The sequence below is a fragment of the Lepidochelys olivacea genome (assembly GCF_965140295.1).
Source record: "Lepidochelys olivacea isolate rLepOli2 genome assembly, chromosome: 5".
Taxonomy (NCBI): domain Eukaryota; kingdom Metazoa; phylum Chordata; order Testudines; family Cheloniidae; genus Lepidochelys; species Lepidochelys olivacea.
This window is the reverse complement of record NC_140415.1, coordinates 100,822,905-100,837,495: the sequence shown is the minus strand read 5'-3', so window position 1 is coordinate 100,837,495 and position 14,591 is coordinate 100,822,905. Positions and strand designations below refer to the sequence as shown.

General features: G+C 42.2%; 1 protein-coding gene across 7 annotated transcripts in view; it reads left to right on the top strand.

Moving 5' to 3' along the window:
* The window catches only part of PIP5K1B (phosphatidylinositol-4-phosphate 5-kinase type 1 beta), a 167,491-nt gene that overhangs the window by 145,221 nt on the left and 7,679 nt on the right, over positions 1–14,591 (top strand). For all 7 annotated transcript variants that reach the window (XM_084628257.1, XM_084628253.1, XM_084628254.1 and 4 more), the window contains one exon: positions 3,576–3,693. In XM_084628257.1, the coding sequence (XP_084484383.1) occupies positions 3,576–3,693 (118 nt within the window). The remainder of the gene's footprint in view (positions 1–3,575; positions 3,694–14,591) is intronic.

Below are 14,591 nucleotides of genomic sequence, written 5' to 3'. Positions count from 1 at the left end.
TTCACGGTCCATTTTGGTCAATTTCACGGTCATAGGATTTTTTAAATTGTAAATTTCTTGATTTCAGCTATTTAAATCTGAAATTTCACGTATTGTAGCTGTAGGGGTCCTGACCCAAAAAGGAGTTGCAGAGGGGTTGTGGTACTGCTACCCTTACTTCTGCGCTGCTGCTGCTGCTGGCAGCAGTGCTGGGCAGCTGACAAGCAGCGGCTGCAGGCCGTCTGCCCAGCTCTGAAGGCAGAGCTGCCACCAGTAGCACCAGAGAAGGAAGGGCGGAATGGTATAGTGTTGCCACCCTTCCTTCTGTGCTGCTGCTGGCAGGGCGCCTCCTTCAGGGCAGGACGCCCAGCCTCCATTCTCCGTCTGCCCAGCTCTGAGGGCAGCGCAGAGGTAAGGGTGGCAATACCGCAACCCCCTAAAATAACCTTGCGACCCCCCTGAAAATCCTTTTTGGGTCAGGACCCCCAACTTGAGAAACGCTGGTCTCCCCCATGAAATCTGTATAGTCTAGGGTAAAAGCACACAAAAGACCAGATTTCACCGGGGGGGGAGGGGGGAGACCAGATTTCATGGTCCATGGTGTGTTTTTCATGGCTGTGAATTTGGTAGGGCCCTACTCATAGAAAGTTCATGGCTGGATGACTGGATTGTGACCATTAAGAGTAGCATCTCTTTGTCTTCTCTTTCCACCCTTCTTCTTTTCTTTTTCCCTCTACTGCTGCCTTATACCCACTTCGCTGTTGCATGGTGGGTCTCTACCATGGAAACCACCAACCTTCCTTGCTCTGTGTGGGTGATGGGCATCTGGTAAGGTGAAGACAGCACCTCTACATATTTTTAAAGATGAAACCATTACTGCCGCTAACTACTGAAATGGATTCTATCTGCATAGTAACAAAAACGACAGTTCACTAAGTGCCAGAATGAAAATCACAGCCCTTAGCATCGTGTCACTGCTGTTCACGCTCTAGCCACTGTAGCTCACGAAAGCTTATGCTCAAATAAATTGGTTAGTCTCTAAGGTGCCACAAGTACTCCTTTTCTTTTAACCACTGGAGGCTACAGCAACATCAGTTGTAGCAGGAAATAATATACTGGTAAGGAAAGGAGAGCAGTATGTTCTAGAAAAGAAAGTCTAGTACCAGGTTCTTTCTGGAGCTTTGAATGAAACAATAAACTAACTGGAGTAGAAGTAGAAGATTTTGTTCCAAGTAGTCACAGAACCACCCTTGGCTGATTTATAGGGGCAAACAGCTAAAATGTCCTGACCCAACTCTCACACTCAGTCTCTCTAGCTCCCAACATAGAGGACTTGCAGAATGTGAGCTCTGCAGCTTTTGGGGGCAGGGTAGAAAAGCCACTGTGTGTGATGGTGGCGGAGGCAGTAGTCTTATTAGGGCATGAAGGACTTGTGTTTAACCATTTAAATTATTTCTGTTTAAACATTACAAAACAGCACTGACAGCCTGCTATAAACTGCAGCCTGCCAGTCTGCTCTGCACCCAGCTGCCTGAAGCACTGTCTTCCAAAGTGGAGGGTGACCTTTGGTCTCTACAATCACACCTGCCCCCATCCCTACATAAATAGCAGCTACCCCACACCCTCTGTGTAATTCCCCTCCTTTCATGGCCATGTGTGTGTGCACCTTTGTACATTCTGAGGTTTGAATTAGGCCCCATGAGTTTATTGAAATATGAAACCTAAACAACTCTTGTTTCTGTTTAATTCTTTTTTTTTTTCTTTTTTCTTTTTTTGCCAGGGACAACATCTTTCAAGCCAGTGCTTTATTTGTGTAAGATGATAAAACATAGTCAACATTCAAGAAGCACTTCCAGTGCTACCCTGGCAGACTGGCTTTATTCATTGTTTGTTGTCTTTAGTTAAATGAAAGTGGTGTGACTGAAATGTTACTAGATGGCATATAAATAGAGGGTCTTATCCAACTTCCCCTGAAGTCAGTGGGAATTGGATAAGCCCAGAAGGAAAGGGAATAAAGCCTTATTATTGAAAAGACACCCAGTGCACTAGATAACAAAAGTAAGAATACTATCTTAATGTAATTGTATGCATCTAATACTAGTGTGGCATCAGGTGTATTGGGCATTTTTATCTATCCTGTTTTATATTCTGTTTGTATTTGTTTTATATTTTGAGTGCTAATTTTACTGATTCTGAAAAGGAGACGTTAATAATACTGACTGGCGCAATGACAAATACTCTTGTCGTCTTTGATGTGCATTTTCTTAGGCATACACGTAGGAGCAAAACCTGTCCCTAGCACACAACCCAAGCAGTCAACTGTAGACTGGAAAGTTCTTCAGGGGAGGAAGAAATGAATCCTCCTTTCCTAGGTCCTGGAGTGGCAGCACTGTAGGTGGCTGCCTGGGATGTTTGTGGATAAAGCAAGGATGACCATCTTTGAAAATCTGGGACTAAAAATCTAGGATGGGATTTTTGGCACCACAGTGGCATTGACTTTCAGTGAAAGGTGGGCAGATCACTCTTAAACTCCTTTTGAAAATCCCACCCTTAAGGGACAATTTTTAAAAATGAAGGCCCAAGCTCTTCCTGCAAAAAAAAGTGCAAAACCCCCTGCAGTTTCACACTTCCTTCCTACGATTATTCATTAAAATCAGCTCATTACACCCAGTGGATAACGAATTAGCCCTACATACGCACAACTGCATTAATTGCACCCACTAGCACCCTTCCATACTTTTTTTTTTTTTTGCCTTGGAACATGCTTTTGAAAGTTTTTCCCTGAATAATCCCATATTTGCACATCAGAATTCAATATGGTCAGTCCTCAATTATTGAACTTCCGTTACTCTGAATTGTGTGTGGGTGCAGTCTTGTTATGGGTGTTCCCTCACACATAACAGTTAACGTAAGCCAAATGAAGAAAGCACTGGTACTTCAGCGTAACAAATAATAGGCTGCATAGTCAAAGTAATGACTCTGTTTGTAATTCAGGATGAGCGAAACAGGAAAAACATGATAATCTATTGATCACAGTATAACCTGATCACATGGTTGGGAGGCTAAAATGTCAGTTTTTTCTTTTCTTTTGTACCAAATTGAAGTAGGGGATAGGGAGTATTGTTTGGACGCTTTAGACTTTTATGTTATGGGGGGGACTATTACGCTCGCCATTGGGTTTAATTTAAAAATTAAGGGCACAGCAGGAAATTTGTCTCCCAGTTACATCAGGTGAAAACTGGAATACCTCTTCTGACAACAATGAAGTTACTCCAGATTTACCCTGATGCAACTTTGAGCGGAATTTGGCCTACAGTGTTCAGAAAGAGCATCATTTCTTCCTGATAGCACTTTATTTAATGCAACCCAACCAATAGAAATGTGCGGATAAGACACATTAGTTGTACGTGAGCACTTTTTGCTAACCAGGAATCAGCCATATTTGTACTTTTTGTCTTAAAAAGTATAGTACTGAAGAAGGGGGGAGGGGAGGTTGTAAAATAGTACACAAACATAAGAGATGAAGTTTGTAGGAATTTTTTTCTCTGTATAATTTGCTTTTGTGTTCATTATATCCCCCCCCTCTGTATTTTCAGTAAAGGGTTACCTTCGAGTTCAACATTCACCCTAGAAGACAGTGCCATCTACTTGACTTCAGAACAGAGCACACTGGAAATGGAAAATGATAATGCTTCAGTTTTGGATGTCTATTTAGTAAGTTGTCGGACTGTGTTGCTTCCATTTCTTAATTTATGATTTCTTCTAATTTTATGTTCTTAAGTGCATGCCCAGCTTTAAGATCACAATAGTCCCACTGAAATATTCCAAGTATTTAAACTTAAGCACACACTTAAGTACCCTGCTGAATCAGGATCTTAAAGAATTCAAATATTCACTGTGATTATTCACTGTTGTATTCTTTAAGAAATATGCCAAAACGTTTCTCAATGTACCTTGGCAATAATAATTTTTTTACAATCTTGTGGAAAAGCAGACTTTTTTTTTACTTCTCACCTTGAACTTTTCATAGTGTTGCAGCTTAGTTTTCCGAGACCTGAAAACTCATTTCTGCACACAAATATTTGTGAAGAAGAAAACAAGTGGTTTTGCACAGCTGGACTTAAAATAAATAGCGGTTCCTTTTTCACTCTTAATGATGTGGCTGCAGAAGTATGTTGAAGTTACAGCTTTCCTCTTTTGCTATGGTTCCCAGTGAGCAGTCTGTTTTGCTGTACAGGAAATTTCATTATTTGAAGTGAGAAACGCCTTTATAAGCCCACAGTTTGGATTATCTACATGTCTGTGCAATTCTGCTTTTACATAACTCTGATAACTGTCTAGGATTTTCAAGGCCCAAAGACACCCAAATCCAATTGGATTTTAATAGGGATTTGGATATATATCTCTTTCAGGTCCATTTGGAAATCCCAGCATGAAGACAGCATTTTGTAATAAAATCAATACTTGCTGTCTCTCCCTCCACCACCCAAACACATTCAATTTCATGTGACAATATTGTGTTGGGTCTGTTTTTCTAAGGGGTTTGGGTTTTTAAAATGGAAAATAGAAATTTCCTCAAAAATGGAGCAAGCAAAAGATTAATAGGATGAAGGCAGGAGGTTTTTGTGTGAAACTTTGGCATGAATTACAGTGGAGAAAAAAGGAAACTATGTCTGTGACAATTATTTAGCACTTAGAAAAAGATTATCCTAAGGTTCTGTTTTTCCTGATGTCTCATGCTTCCTAGCTTTCTTGTCCCACAGGATCCAGTAGGTCTGTTACAGTGGTTTGTGTTTCAGATCCCCATGCTGTCCTTGCACTTTACATGTGCTATCACACCACATGTTCTCTCTCCTAAGTAGTTTTCTAGCCAGGCAAAACTGAATGTGTAGAACACCAATTTTATCGGTACTAATTTAATAATCCCACCCATGTAACAGTCATTGCTCTCCACTTCTATACCAGTAGCAAGCAGCCAGTGCTCACTAAGATATAGAACTGGTTTAACTGACAATTTTGTGTCCATCAAGCAATCCATTACACTCTACTCTATTTGTATAAATCCACTTTGTTGCTAGTTTGTTGTTGACATTAATATTTACCACCGATGGAGCACTTGGTAAGGTTGGAAATCAGGGAAAATGGAGATATAAAGAGCAGTTACATGGATCTCTCTTCCCTTCATTCCCTCCCAAAAAATCCAGTCTAGATGAAACATTTTATTTGGCTTAGAAAACTATAATATGCTTATTTTTAATTATTTGCTTAGCACAAATGCTACTGGACACTTAAACCCCAAAATAAAGACTACAGTCTAAAAGAAAGATGCACAAAAGACAGAACGTGCTGGGAAATCCAGTGGTGGGAATAACTTAGTTTGGATTTAATTAAAGTGATAAACTTTCTCATTATGACTCTCACAGAGGTATGTATTTTAAATGTATTTTTAGATTTATTGAGAGACAGAGTGGGTGAGGTAATATATTTTATTGGACCAACTTTTGTTGGTGAAAGACAAGTTTTCAAGTTTACACAGAGCTCTTCTTCAGGTCTGCAAAAGGTACTCAATGTCATAGCTAAATACAAGGTGGAATAGATTGTTTAGCATAACGAGTTAACATGTTGTAAGTGACCATTCAAGGTGAAGGTAACACATTTCATCTCTTTGCCTCTGGGTGAATATACAAAACTGATTAAAACACTAAATTTATTGATCAGTGTGAATGGCAATGTAACTAAAATCCCTACCCCTTAGAGAAGACTGTGTACACAGCACTCTGCCCCTTAGGCAAAAAGCCTGGACAAATAGGAAGAACTTAAACTGTGCCCTGAAGGTCGTCAACCTTGTCTCCATAACTCTTTTTTTATAGTAGAACAAAAGCTTATGTCACCCAACTGATAAGGGTCTGAGGCCATGTCTATGGTGAAGACACTTGATGCCAGCATAAAATAACCACCTCTGTAGGCGGCAGAAGTTTCTCTCCTGTCGACAGCGCGGGGCATACAAGCACTTACGTCGGCGTACTTATGTCGCTCGGGGGGGGGGGGTGGTTTGTTCACACCCCTGATTGACATAAATTATGCTGACATAGGCTATAGCGTAGACAACCTTATTCTGCATCTGCCAACTACTTCAAAAGAATCAAACGGATGTCCCAGACCAGCATGTCTTGTGACTTTGGATGCTGGAGGAAGGAAGGATCAGTGACACAGTCTGTATGGAAAAGCCTTTTATATCTGAAGACCTTATTAGATCATCGTGTATATATAGTTTGAAACAATGGTAAATCTGTGATGAAAATAAGGCTTGGGACTGAAGCAGCAGTGATCTAATTTCAGCTTAATTCTGAATTGGGAGATCAGAGTGCACTTCCATTTTCTGTGTTTAGGATCATGGTTAAATGGTTTTCATGGACAAAGCACCAACACTGGTAATTCTAGTCATGCATTTCCTAGGAAAACTAGATGAATCAAAGATGACTACTTTACTTTCAAATAGATTTAAGCATCTGTTGAACATCATCATAAAAGATATTGACATGAGTCAGTCATTAATGGAAAACCTGTTTAAATGTCATTTGACGGTTATCTTAGCAGGCTGGTTAATAATCCTTATCAATGGTTTTGTTGCAAGGCAAGTTTCTAAAACCTTATCTGTTAGATATTCTAATGTATAATACTTTAACTTGCTTCATTTCAATAACTCCATTGCCTTACTCCTCTTGCTTTGAAGTGCTAAGCTTCTTAGGATAAAGACATGACTGATCCTATTTTATTAAGTCCTTAATATTCCCTATGAATCAGGAAAATAGTATAATAAAATGGATTTACTACCTACAGGGGAGGGGGCAGAGTACCTAGCTCTGAACAATATCATGTATAACAAATAATTTAGATGGTCGGGTAAACTTGGGGGTTTTTTGGTAGAAATTAAAGAGTTGCAGACAAGAGCTCTTGTTTATTGGGTGTTGTATGAATGGACAAATTATGGAACTGCACTACTTCATCATAGAAACAGGTGCACATAATCCTGCAAATGTCATCTTGACTGTTTTTGCCATCTCCAAGCACAATCGCCAAGCCCTGCTAAGGAGATTTCAGTCCAGAATAGGAGTAATCCAAGCTGTAGGTTTGAGGTGCTGCTTACATGCCATAGAAAAGTAAAGGGGTTTACACAGACAAATGTATAGACCACACCTACCTGAAAACCTCCTACATGGCTTCTGTTGTGAAAGGCCTCCAGAGTATTTCATGGATTTTGTGGGGAAGCCAAAATCAGGACAGAGAACTTCCATTTTACACTGTTTCTTTTGGCCATTTGTTTTCTGGTCTTTTTATATGGGCATCAGCCAGCAGAAATTTATTCATAGCTACTGGACCTGATTCTCATCTAATTTTAAACTGGTGTGGAGTTACTCGCTTCCTGTCTATGCTACTGTGAGATCAGAATTGGGTCTGTTATGTCTAATGTATATTACATGTTGCACTGTGAATGCCTGTGACAAACTACCAATATTGGGGATTGCTAAGGAAGTGTAAAGAACGAGGAGTACATGTGGCACCTTAGAGACTAACAAATTTATTTGAGCATAAGCTTTCGTGGGCTAAAATCCACTTCATTGGATGCATGCAGTGGAAAATACAGAAGGAAGATTTTATATACACAGAGAACATGAAACAATGGGTGTTGCCATACCCACTATAAAGAGAGTGATCAGTTAAGGTGAGCTATTATCAGAAGGAGAAAAAAAATCTTTTGTAGTGATGATCAGGATGGCCCATTTCCAACAGTTGACAAGAAGGTGTGAGTAACAGTAGGGGGGAAAATAAAAATAGTTTTATTTTGTGTAATGACACATCCACTCCCGGTCTTTATTCAAGCCTAATTTAATGGTGTCCAGTTTGCAAATTAATTCCAATTCAGCAGTTTCTCGTTGGAGTCTGTTTTTGAAGATTTTTTTGTTGTAGTATTGCCACTTTTAGGTCTGTAATCGAGTGACCGGGGAGACTGAAGTGTTCTCTGACTGGTTTTTGAATGTTATAATTCTTGATGTCTGATTTGTGTCCATTTATTCTTTTACATAGAGACTGTCCAGTTTAACCAATGTACATGGCAGAGGGGCATTGCTGGCACATGATGGCATATATCACATTGGTAGATGTGCAGGTGAACGAGCCTCTGATTGTGTGGCTGATGTGATTAGGCCCTATGATGGTGTCCCCTGAATAGATATGTGGACACAGTTGGCAACGGGCTTTGTTGCAAAGATAGGTTCCTGGGTTAGTGTTTTTGTTGTGTGGTGTGTGGTTGCTGGTGGGTATTTGCTTCAGGTTTGGGGGCTGTCTGTAAGCAAGGACTGGCCTGTCTCCCAAGATCTGTGAGAGTGAGGGATCGTCCTTCAGGATAGGTTGTAGATCCTTGATGATGCGCTGGAGAGGTTTTAGTTGGGGGCTAAAGGTGACGGCTAGTGGCGTTCTGCTACTTTCTTTGTTGGGCCTGTCCTTTAGTAGGTGACTTCTGGGTACTCTTCTGGCTCTGTCAATCAGTTTCTTCACTTCAGCAGGTGGGTAAAGGAAGTGAAGTGCCATACTCCTGCAGTCACTTTTCCAGGAAGTCCATTGCCGATCACAGTCCTGGTTAGTTTCACTCGGCATTAGAGGCTGTTGCTTCTTAAACTCTTAAAGCTGGGTAGAAATGCAACAATACTCTCCTGCAGCTGCTGTTCTGAATGTATGACGAGGAGGGAAGGGGAAGACCAGTTTGAAAGCACGTTAATGACAAATAATGTAAAGGTGACCATATTTTCAAAACTGAAAACCAGGAAAACTATGTGATGACATTTTTTCAGGTTGTGAAAGAGACACAGAAAAGGACATTTCCTTTTGTTACTGCCAGGTTCTGACTCAGAGTGGAGGATTTTTTCCACTAGCTTATCATTATGAATTAATTTATCATGAAACATTGAACAAGTGTCATTAACATTCTCTCTGAGCAAAAGAACAACTTTAATAGTGTCTAGATCATTCAGTTTTTCTTTTCACTCCAAACACTAGTCATTACTCTGAAACCTCATTTCACTAGATTGTTCCTGGTAAATAGAGCAAATTCCACATGTATAACAATATTTTATGAACAAATATGTTGTGACTATAAATAAGCCAAATATTTTGATGATTGTAGTGGGGGAAAAACCAGGCATTTCAGGTGTCATAAAAGAAGTTCCTGAGACTCCAGGACATTACATGAAAAATTGGGACATATGATCACTTTAATTGGTGTCCTACTTCACATTAAAATACTTTTGTCAGACTTTACTGTAAAACACTGCTGGTTATTTTATTTTCTTGTTAAACCTTTTTAGTCCAGATACTAAATTAATCAAATGTAGAATTTATTCATAATACATGACTAAGCGTGCTTCATGCAGAATAAGTTCAAGGCAATCTCAGTGGTTTCCAAATATTCAAGTAGTGTAAGAATGGTGGGTTGGTGTCAGATGGCTAAAGAATATGTTTTCAATTAATTAATTTTTGAACTTATAAATCATAAATAAAGACTTTTTAAAATTAAAGACTCCAGAAAAGAGGCATTTGTATGAAATCCATGAATTTTTAATAGCTAATTATACATATTTAAAATATCAGTGTGCTTTTTTCTTATGGAAGATGAAGTTAATTGGTAAAGCAAATAATAGAATGAAGGTAAATTCCCTGCTAAATGTTAAGCATAAACGTATATTTATGATTAACCATAAACAAAGCAACAAAATAAGAGATAAACAACATTCTTATATAACTAAAAATATAGAGAATGAGTGCAACAAAATAGTTTAATCCCTTCTTAAAATATCTTTGTTTCTTCTTTCCTCATCTGATAGGGCCAGTGATACTGAGAGTTTCTATTTGCCAAACATTCTGCATAGTGCAAGTAACACTCTCCATTATCTCTATCTTTGCACAGAACCCATTCTGAGTAGTATAATAATTTCTTTTAGCAATACAACAGTGTCATATAAATGTGGAATTTATTTGATTTTTATAAATACTGTGCTTTATTGTATATTTTGAAAATAAGGGTAAACCCTTTAGCACGTGAGCTTTATAATAAAACCTCTGGCTAGTTTTTCTAACTAATCATTCATTTTTAACGCTTGTATTGTATACTCAAAACTTTCTCTTGATTAAAATTTGAATATACACAGTGTAGCATTATGCCTTAAATGATGTGTGGAATCAGATACTGTGTACACATAGAATCATAGAACTTGAACGGACCTCAAAGTCACTTAGTCCAGTCCCCTGCATTCAAGACAGGACTAAGTATTATCTAGACCATCCATGACAGGTGTTTGTCCAACCTGCTCTTAAAAATCCCCAAGGATGGAGATTCCATCACCTCCTTAGGCAATTTATTCCAGTACTTAACCACTCTGACCGTTAGGAAGTTTTTCCTAATGTCCAACCTAAACAGCCCTTGCTGCAATTTAAGCCCATTGCTTCTTGTCCTATCCTGAGAGGTTAAGGGTATGTCTACACTACAAAATTAGGTCGATATTATAGAAGTCTATTTTTAGAAATCAATTTTATACAGTCAATTGCATATGTCCACATTAAGTGCATTAGGTTGGCAGAGTGCGTCCTCACTGCTGTGGCTAGCATCGACTTACGGAGCAGTGCACTGTGGGTAGCTATCCCACAGTTCCTGCAGTCTCCGCTGCCCATGGGAATTCTGGGTTAAACTCCCAATGCCTGATGGGGCAAAAACATTGTCAAGGGTGGTTTTGGGTACATGTAGTCAGTCGCCCCTCCCTCCATGAAAGCAACAGCAGACAATCGTTTTGTGCCTTTTTTCCATGCAGATGCCATACCACGGCAAGCATGCAGCGCACTCAGCTTAGCTCACCGACAGTGCCGCTGTTGTGTCCTGGGTGCTGCTGGCAGCAGACGGTGCAGTAGGACTGCTAACTGTTGTCCTACACCGCTTCCGCTGCTACTCTGCTCTGCTGCTATTGTCTCAATAGCAAATTTCTCCATGTTGTCTGTCATGGGCTCCCGGATACATGTGTTCTTCCTCAGGAAATGTGTGTGGTGCTAACCGTCATCCTCCACCGCTTCCACTGCAACTCTGCTCTCCTGCTCTCATGAATCCACCTCGCAGGTCCTTCTCGTGACATCCGTCAGCCACCGCTTCCACTGCAACTCTGCTGTCCTGCAGACGCCATACCATGGCAAGCATGGAGCCCCGCTCAGATCACCGCGGCAGTTATGAGCATTGTAAACACCTCGTGCATTATCCTGCAGTATGTGCAGAACCAGAACCTGCAAAAGCAGGTGAGGAGGCGACGGCAGTGTGGTGACGAGAGTGATGAGGACATGGACACAGACTGCTCTCAAAGCACGGGCCCCGGGAATTTGGAAATCCTGGTGGCAATGGGGCAGGCTCATTCCGTGGAACGCTGATTCTGGGCCTGGGAAATGAGCACAGACTGGTAGGACTGCATAATGTTGCAGGTCTGGGATGATTCCCAGTGACTGCGAAACTTTTGCATGCTTAAGGGCATTTTCATGGAACTTTGTGACTTGCGCTTCAGGGCAGGGGAAAGCAAGAATACCAAGATGAGAGCAGCCCTCATGGTTCACAAGCGAGTGGCGATAGCCCTCTGGAAGTTTGCAACGCCAGACAGCTACCAGTCAGTCGGGAATCAATTTGGAATGGGCAAATCTACTGCGGGGGCTGCTGCAATCCAAGTAGCCAATGCAATCACTGAGCTGCTATCAAGGGTAGTGACTCTGGGAAATGTGCAGGTCATAGTGGATAGGTTTGCTGCAATGGGATTCCCTAACTGTGGTGGGGCGATAGAACACATATCCCTATTCTTGGGACCGGACCACCTTGGCAGCCAGTCCATAAACCGCAAGGAGTACTTTTCAGTGGTGCTGCAAGCACTGGTGGATCACAAGGGATGTTTCACTGACATCAACGTGAGGTGGCCGGGAAAGGTACATGATGCTTGCATCTTCAGGAACTCTGGTCTGTTTGAAGAGCTGCAGGATGGGACTTACTTCCCAGACCAGAAAAAGCTGTTGGGGATTTTGAAATCCCTACAGTTATCCTTGGGGACCCAGCCTACCCCTTAATGCCATGGCTCATGAAGCCATACACAGGCAGTCTGGACAGTAGTAAGGAGCTGTTCAACTATAGGCTGAGCAAGTGCAGAATGGTGGTAGAATGTGCATTTGGACGTTTAAAAGCACGCTGGTGCAGTTTACTGACTCGGTTAGACCTCAGCGAAACCAATATTCCCATTGTCATTGCTACTTGTTGTGTGTGCTCCACAATAGCTGTGAGAGTAAGGGGTAGACGTTTATGGCAAATCGCCTGGCCACTGATTATGCACAGCCAGACAGCAGGGCTATTAAAAGAGCACAGCAGGGTGCGCTGCACATCAGAGAAGCTTTGAAAACCAGTTTCATGACTGGCCAGGCTACGGTGTGACAGTTCTGTTTGTTTCTCCTTGATGAAAACCCGCCCCCTTGGTTCACTCTACTTCCCTGTAAGCCAACCGACCTCCCCCCTTCAGTCAACACTTGCAGAGGCAATAAAGTCATTGTTTCAAAATCATGCATTCTTTATTTATTCATCGCACAAATAGGGGGATAACTGCCAAGGTAACCCAGGAGGGGTGGGGGAAGAGGGAAGCACCGGGTGGGGTGGTGGATGAGGGGAGATGGGAAGGACAAGGCCACACTGCACTTCAAAACTTATTGAATGCCAGCCTTCTGTTGCTTAGGCAGTTCTCTGGGGTGGAGTTGTTGGGTGCCCGAAGGGGGGCCCACCCCTTGCATTCTTGGGCATCTGGGTGAGGAGGCTATGGAACTTGGGGAGGAAGACGGGTGGTTACACAGGGGCTGCAGTGGCGGTCTGTGCTCCTGCTGCCTTTCCTGCAGCTCCACCAGATGCCGGAGATATCAGTTGATCCCCCAGTAGCCTCAGCATTGCATCCCGCCTCCTCTCATCTTGCTCCCGCCTCCTCTCATCTCGCTCGTCCCTTCTGTCCTCGCATTCATTTTCTGCTTTCCTGGACTCTGACATTGTTTGCTTCCACACATTCTGCTGAGCTCTTTCAGTGCGGGAGGACTGCATGAGCTCAGAGAACATTTCATTGCTAGTGTGTTTCTTTTTTTTGCCACCTTCTCTGCACTTGCCTCTGGGATGGAGATGATAGGGGGAGCATTGAAACAGTTGCAGCTGTGGGAGGGGAAAAAAGGGAGAGTAGTATTTAAAAAGACACATTTTAGAGAACAATGGGGAGACTCTTTCACAGTAAACCAAGCTGTTAACATTACATAGCACATATGCTTTCGGTACAAGGTCGCATTTTGCATCTTATATTGAGGGCCTGCCAGTTTGGTGTGTGAGATCACACACGCAGCAACAGAATTCGGCTTGCAGGCCACCATGGTAAGCCACAGTCTTTCAGCTTCTTCAACCTTCATAACATGTGGGAATGGTTTCAAACAGCAGCACCCTCCTCTCCCATACCAAGCACCCGTTGGGTTGGCCATTTAAAAGGAGGTGCTGCAGTTTTCATGTTAACGTGCAGCGCAAACCCAACTAAACCCCCTCCCACCCAATTCTCTGGGATGATCACTCTCCTGAGGATAACACAGAGGTAAAGAACGGATGATGCTTGAATGCCAGCAAACACTAGGACCATATGCTGCCATGCTTTGTTATGCAATGATTCCAGACTACGTACTACTGGCCTGGCATGGTAAAGTGTCCTACCATGGAGGACAGAATAAGGCTCCATCCCCAGAAACCTTTTGCAGAGGCTTTAGGAGTACCTCCAGGAGAGCTTCTTGGAGATGTCCCTGGAGGATTTCCGCTCCTTCCCCAGACACGTTAACAGACTTTTTTCCAGTAGCTGTACTGGCTGTGAATGCATGGGGAAATTAATCATTAAACATGCTTGCTTTTAAACCATGTATTTATATTTACAAAGGTACATTCACCAGAGGTGCCTTCTCTGGCTTCATGGTCTGGGAACCTGCGTTGGGAAGGTATTGGCTCCAGGGTGATAAACAGTTCCTGGCTGTCGGGGAGAATGGTTTCTCCGCTTGCCTGTTGTGCACTATCCTCATCAGCATCATCTTCCTCATCCCCAAAATCCTCATCCCTGTTGCATAAGACTCCCCCTTTGCAGGTGTCTACAGACAGGGTGGGGTAGTGGTAGGGGCCTCACTTAGAATTGCATGCAACTCATCATTGAAGAGGCATGTCTGGGGCTCTGACCCAGAGCGGCCGTTTGCCTTTTTGGTTTTTTTGTAGGCTTGCCTGAGCTCCTTAATTTTCTTGCGGCACTGCTCCGGGTTCCTGTTGTAGCCTCTGTCCATCATGCCCTTGGAGATTTTTGCAAATATTTTGGCATTTCATCTTTTGGAACGGAGTTCTGATAGCACAGATTCTTCTCCCCATACAGCAATCAGATCCAGTACCTCCCGTTCGGTCCATGCTGGAGCTCTTTTGCGATTCTGGGACTGCATGGTCACTTGTGCTGATGAGCTCGTCACACTGGCCAAACAGGAAATGAAATTCAAAAGTTCCCGGG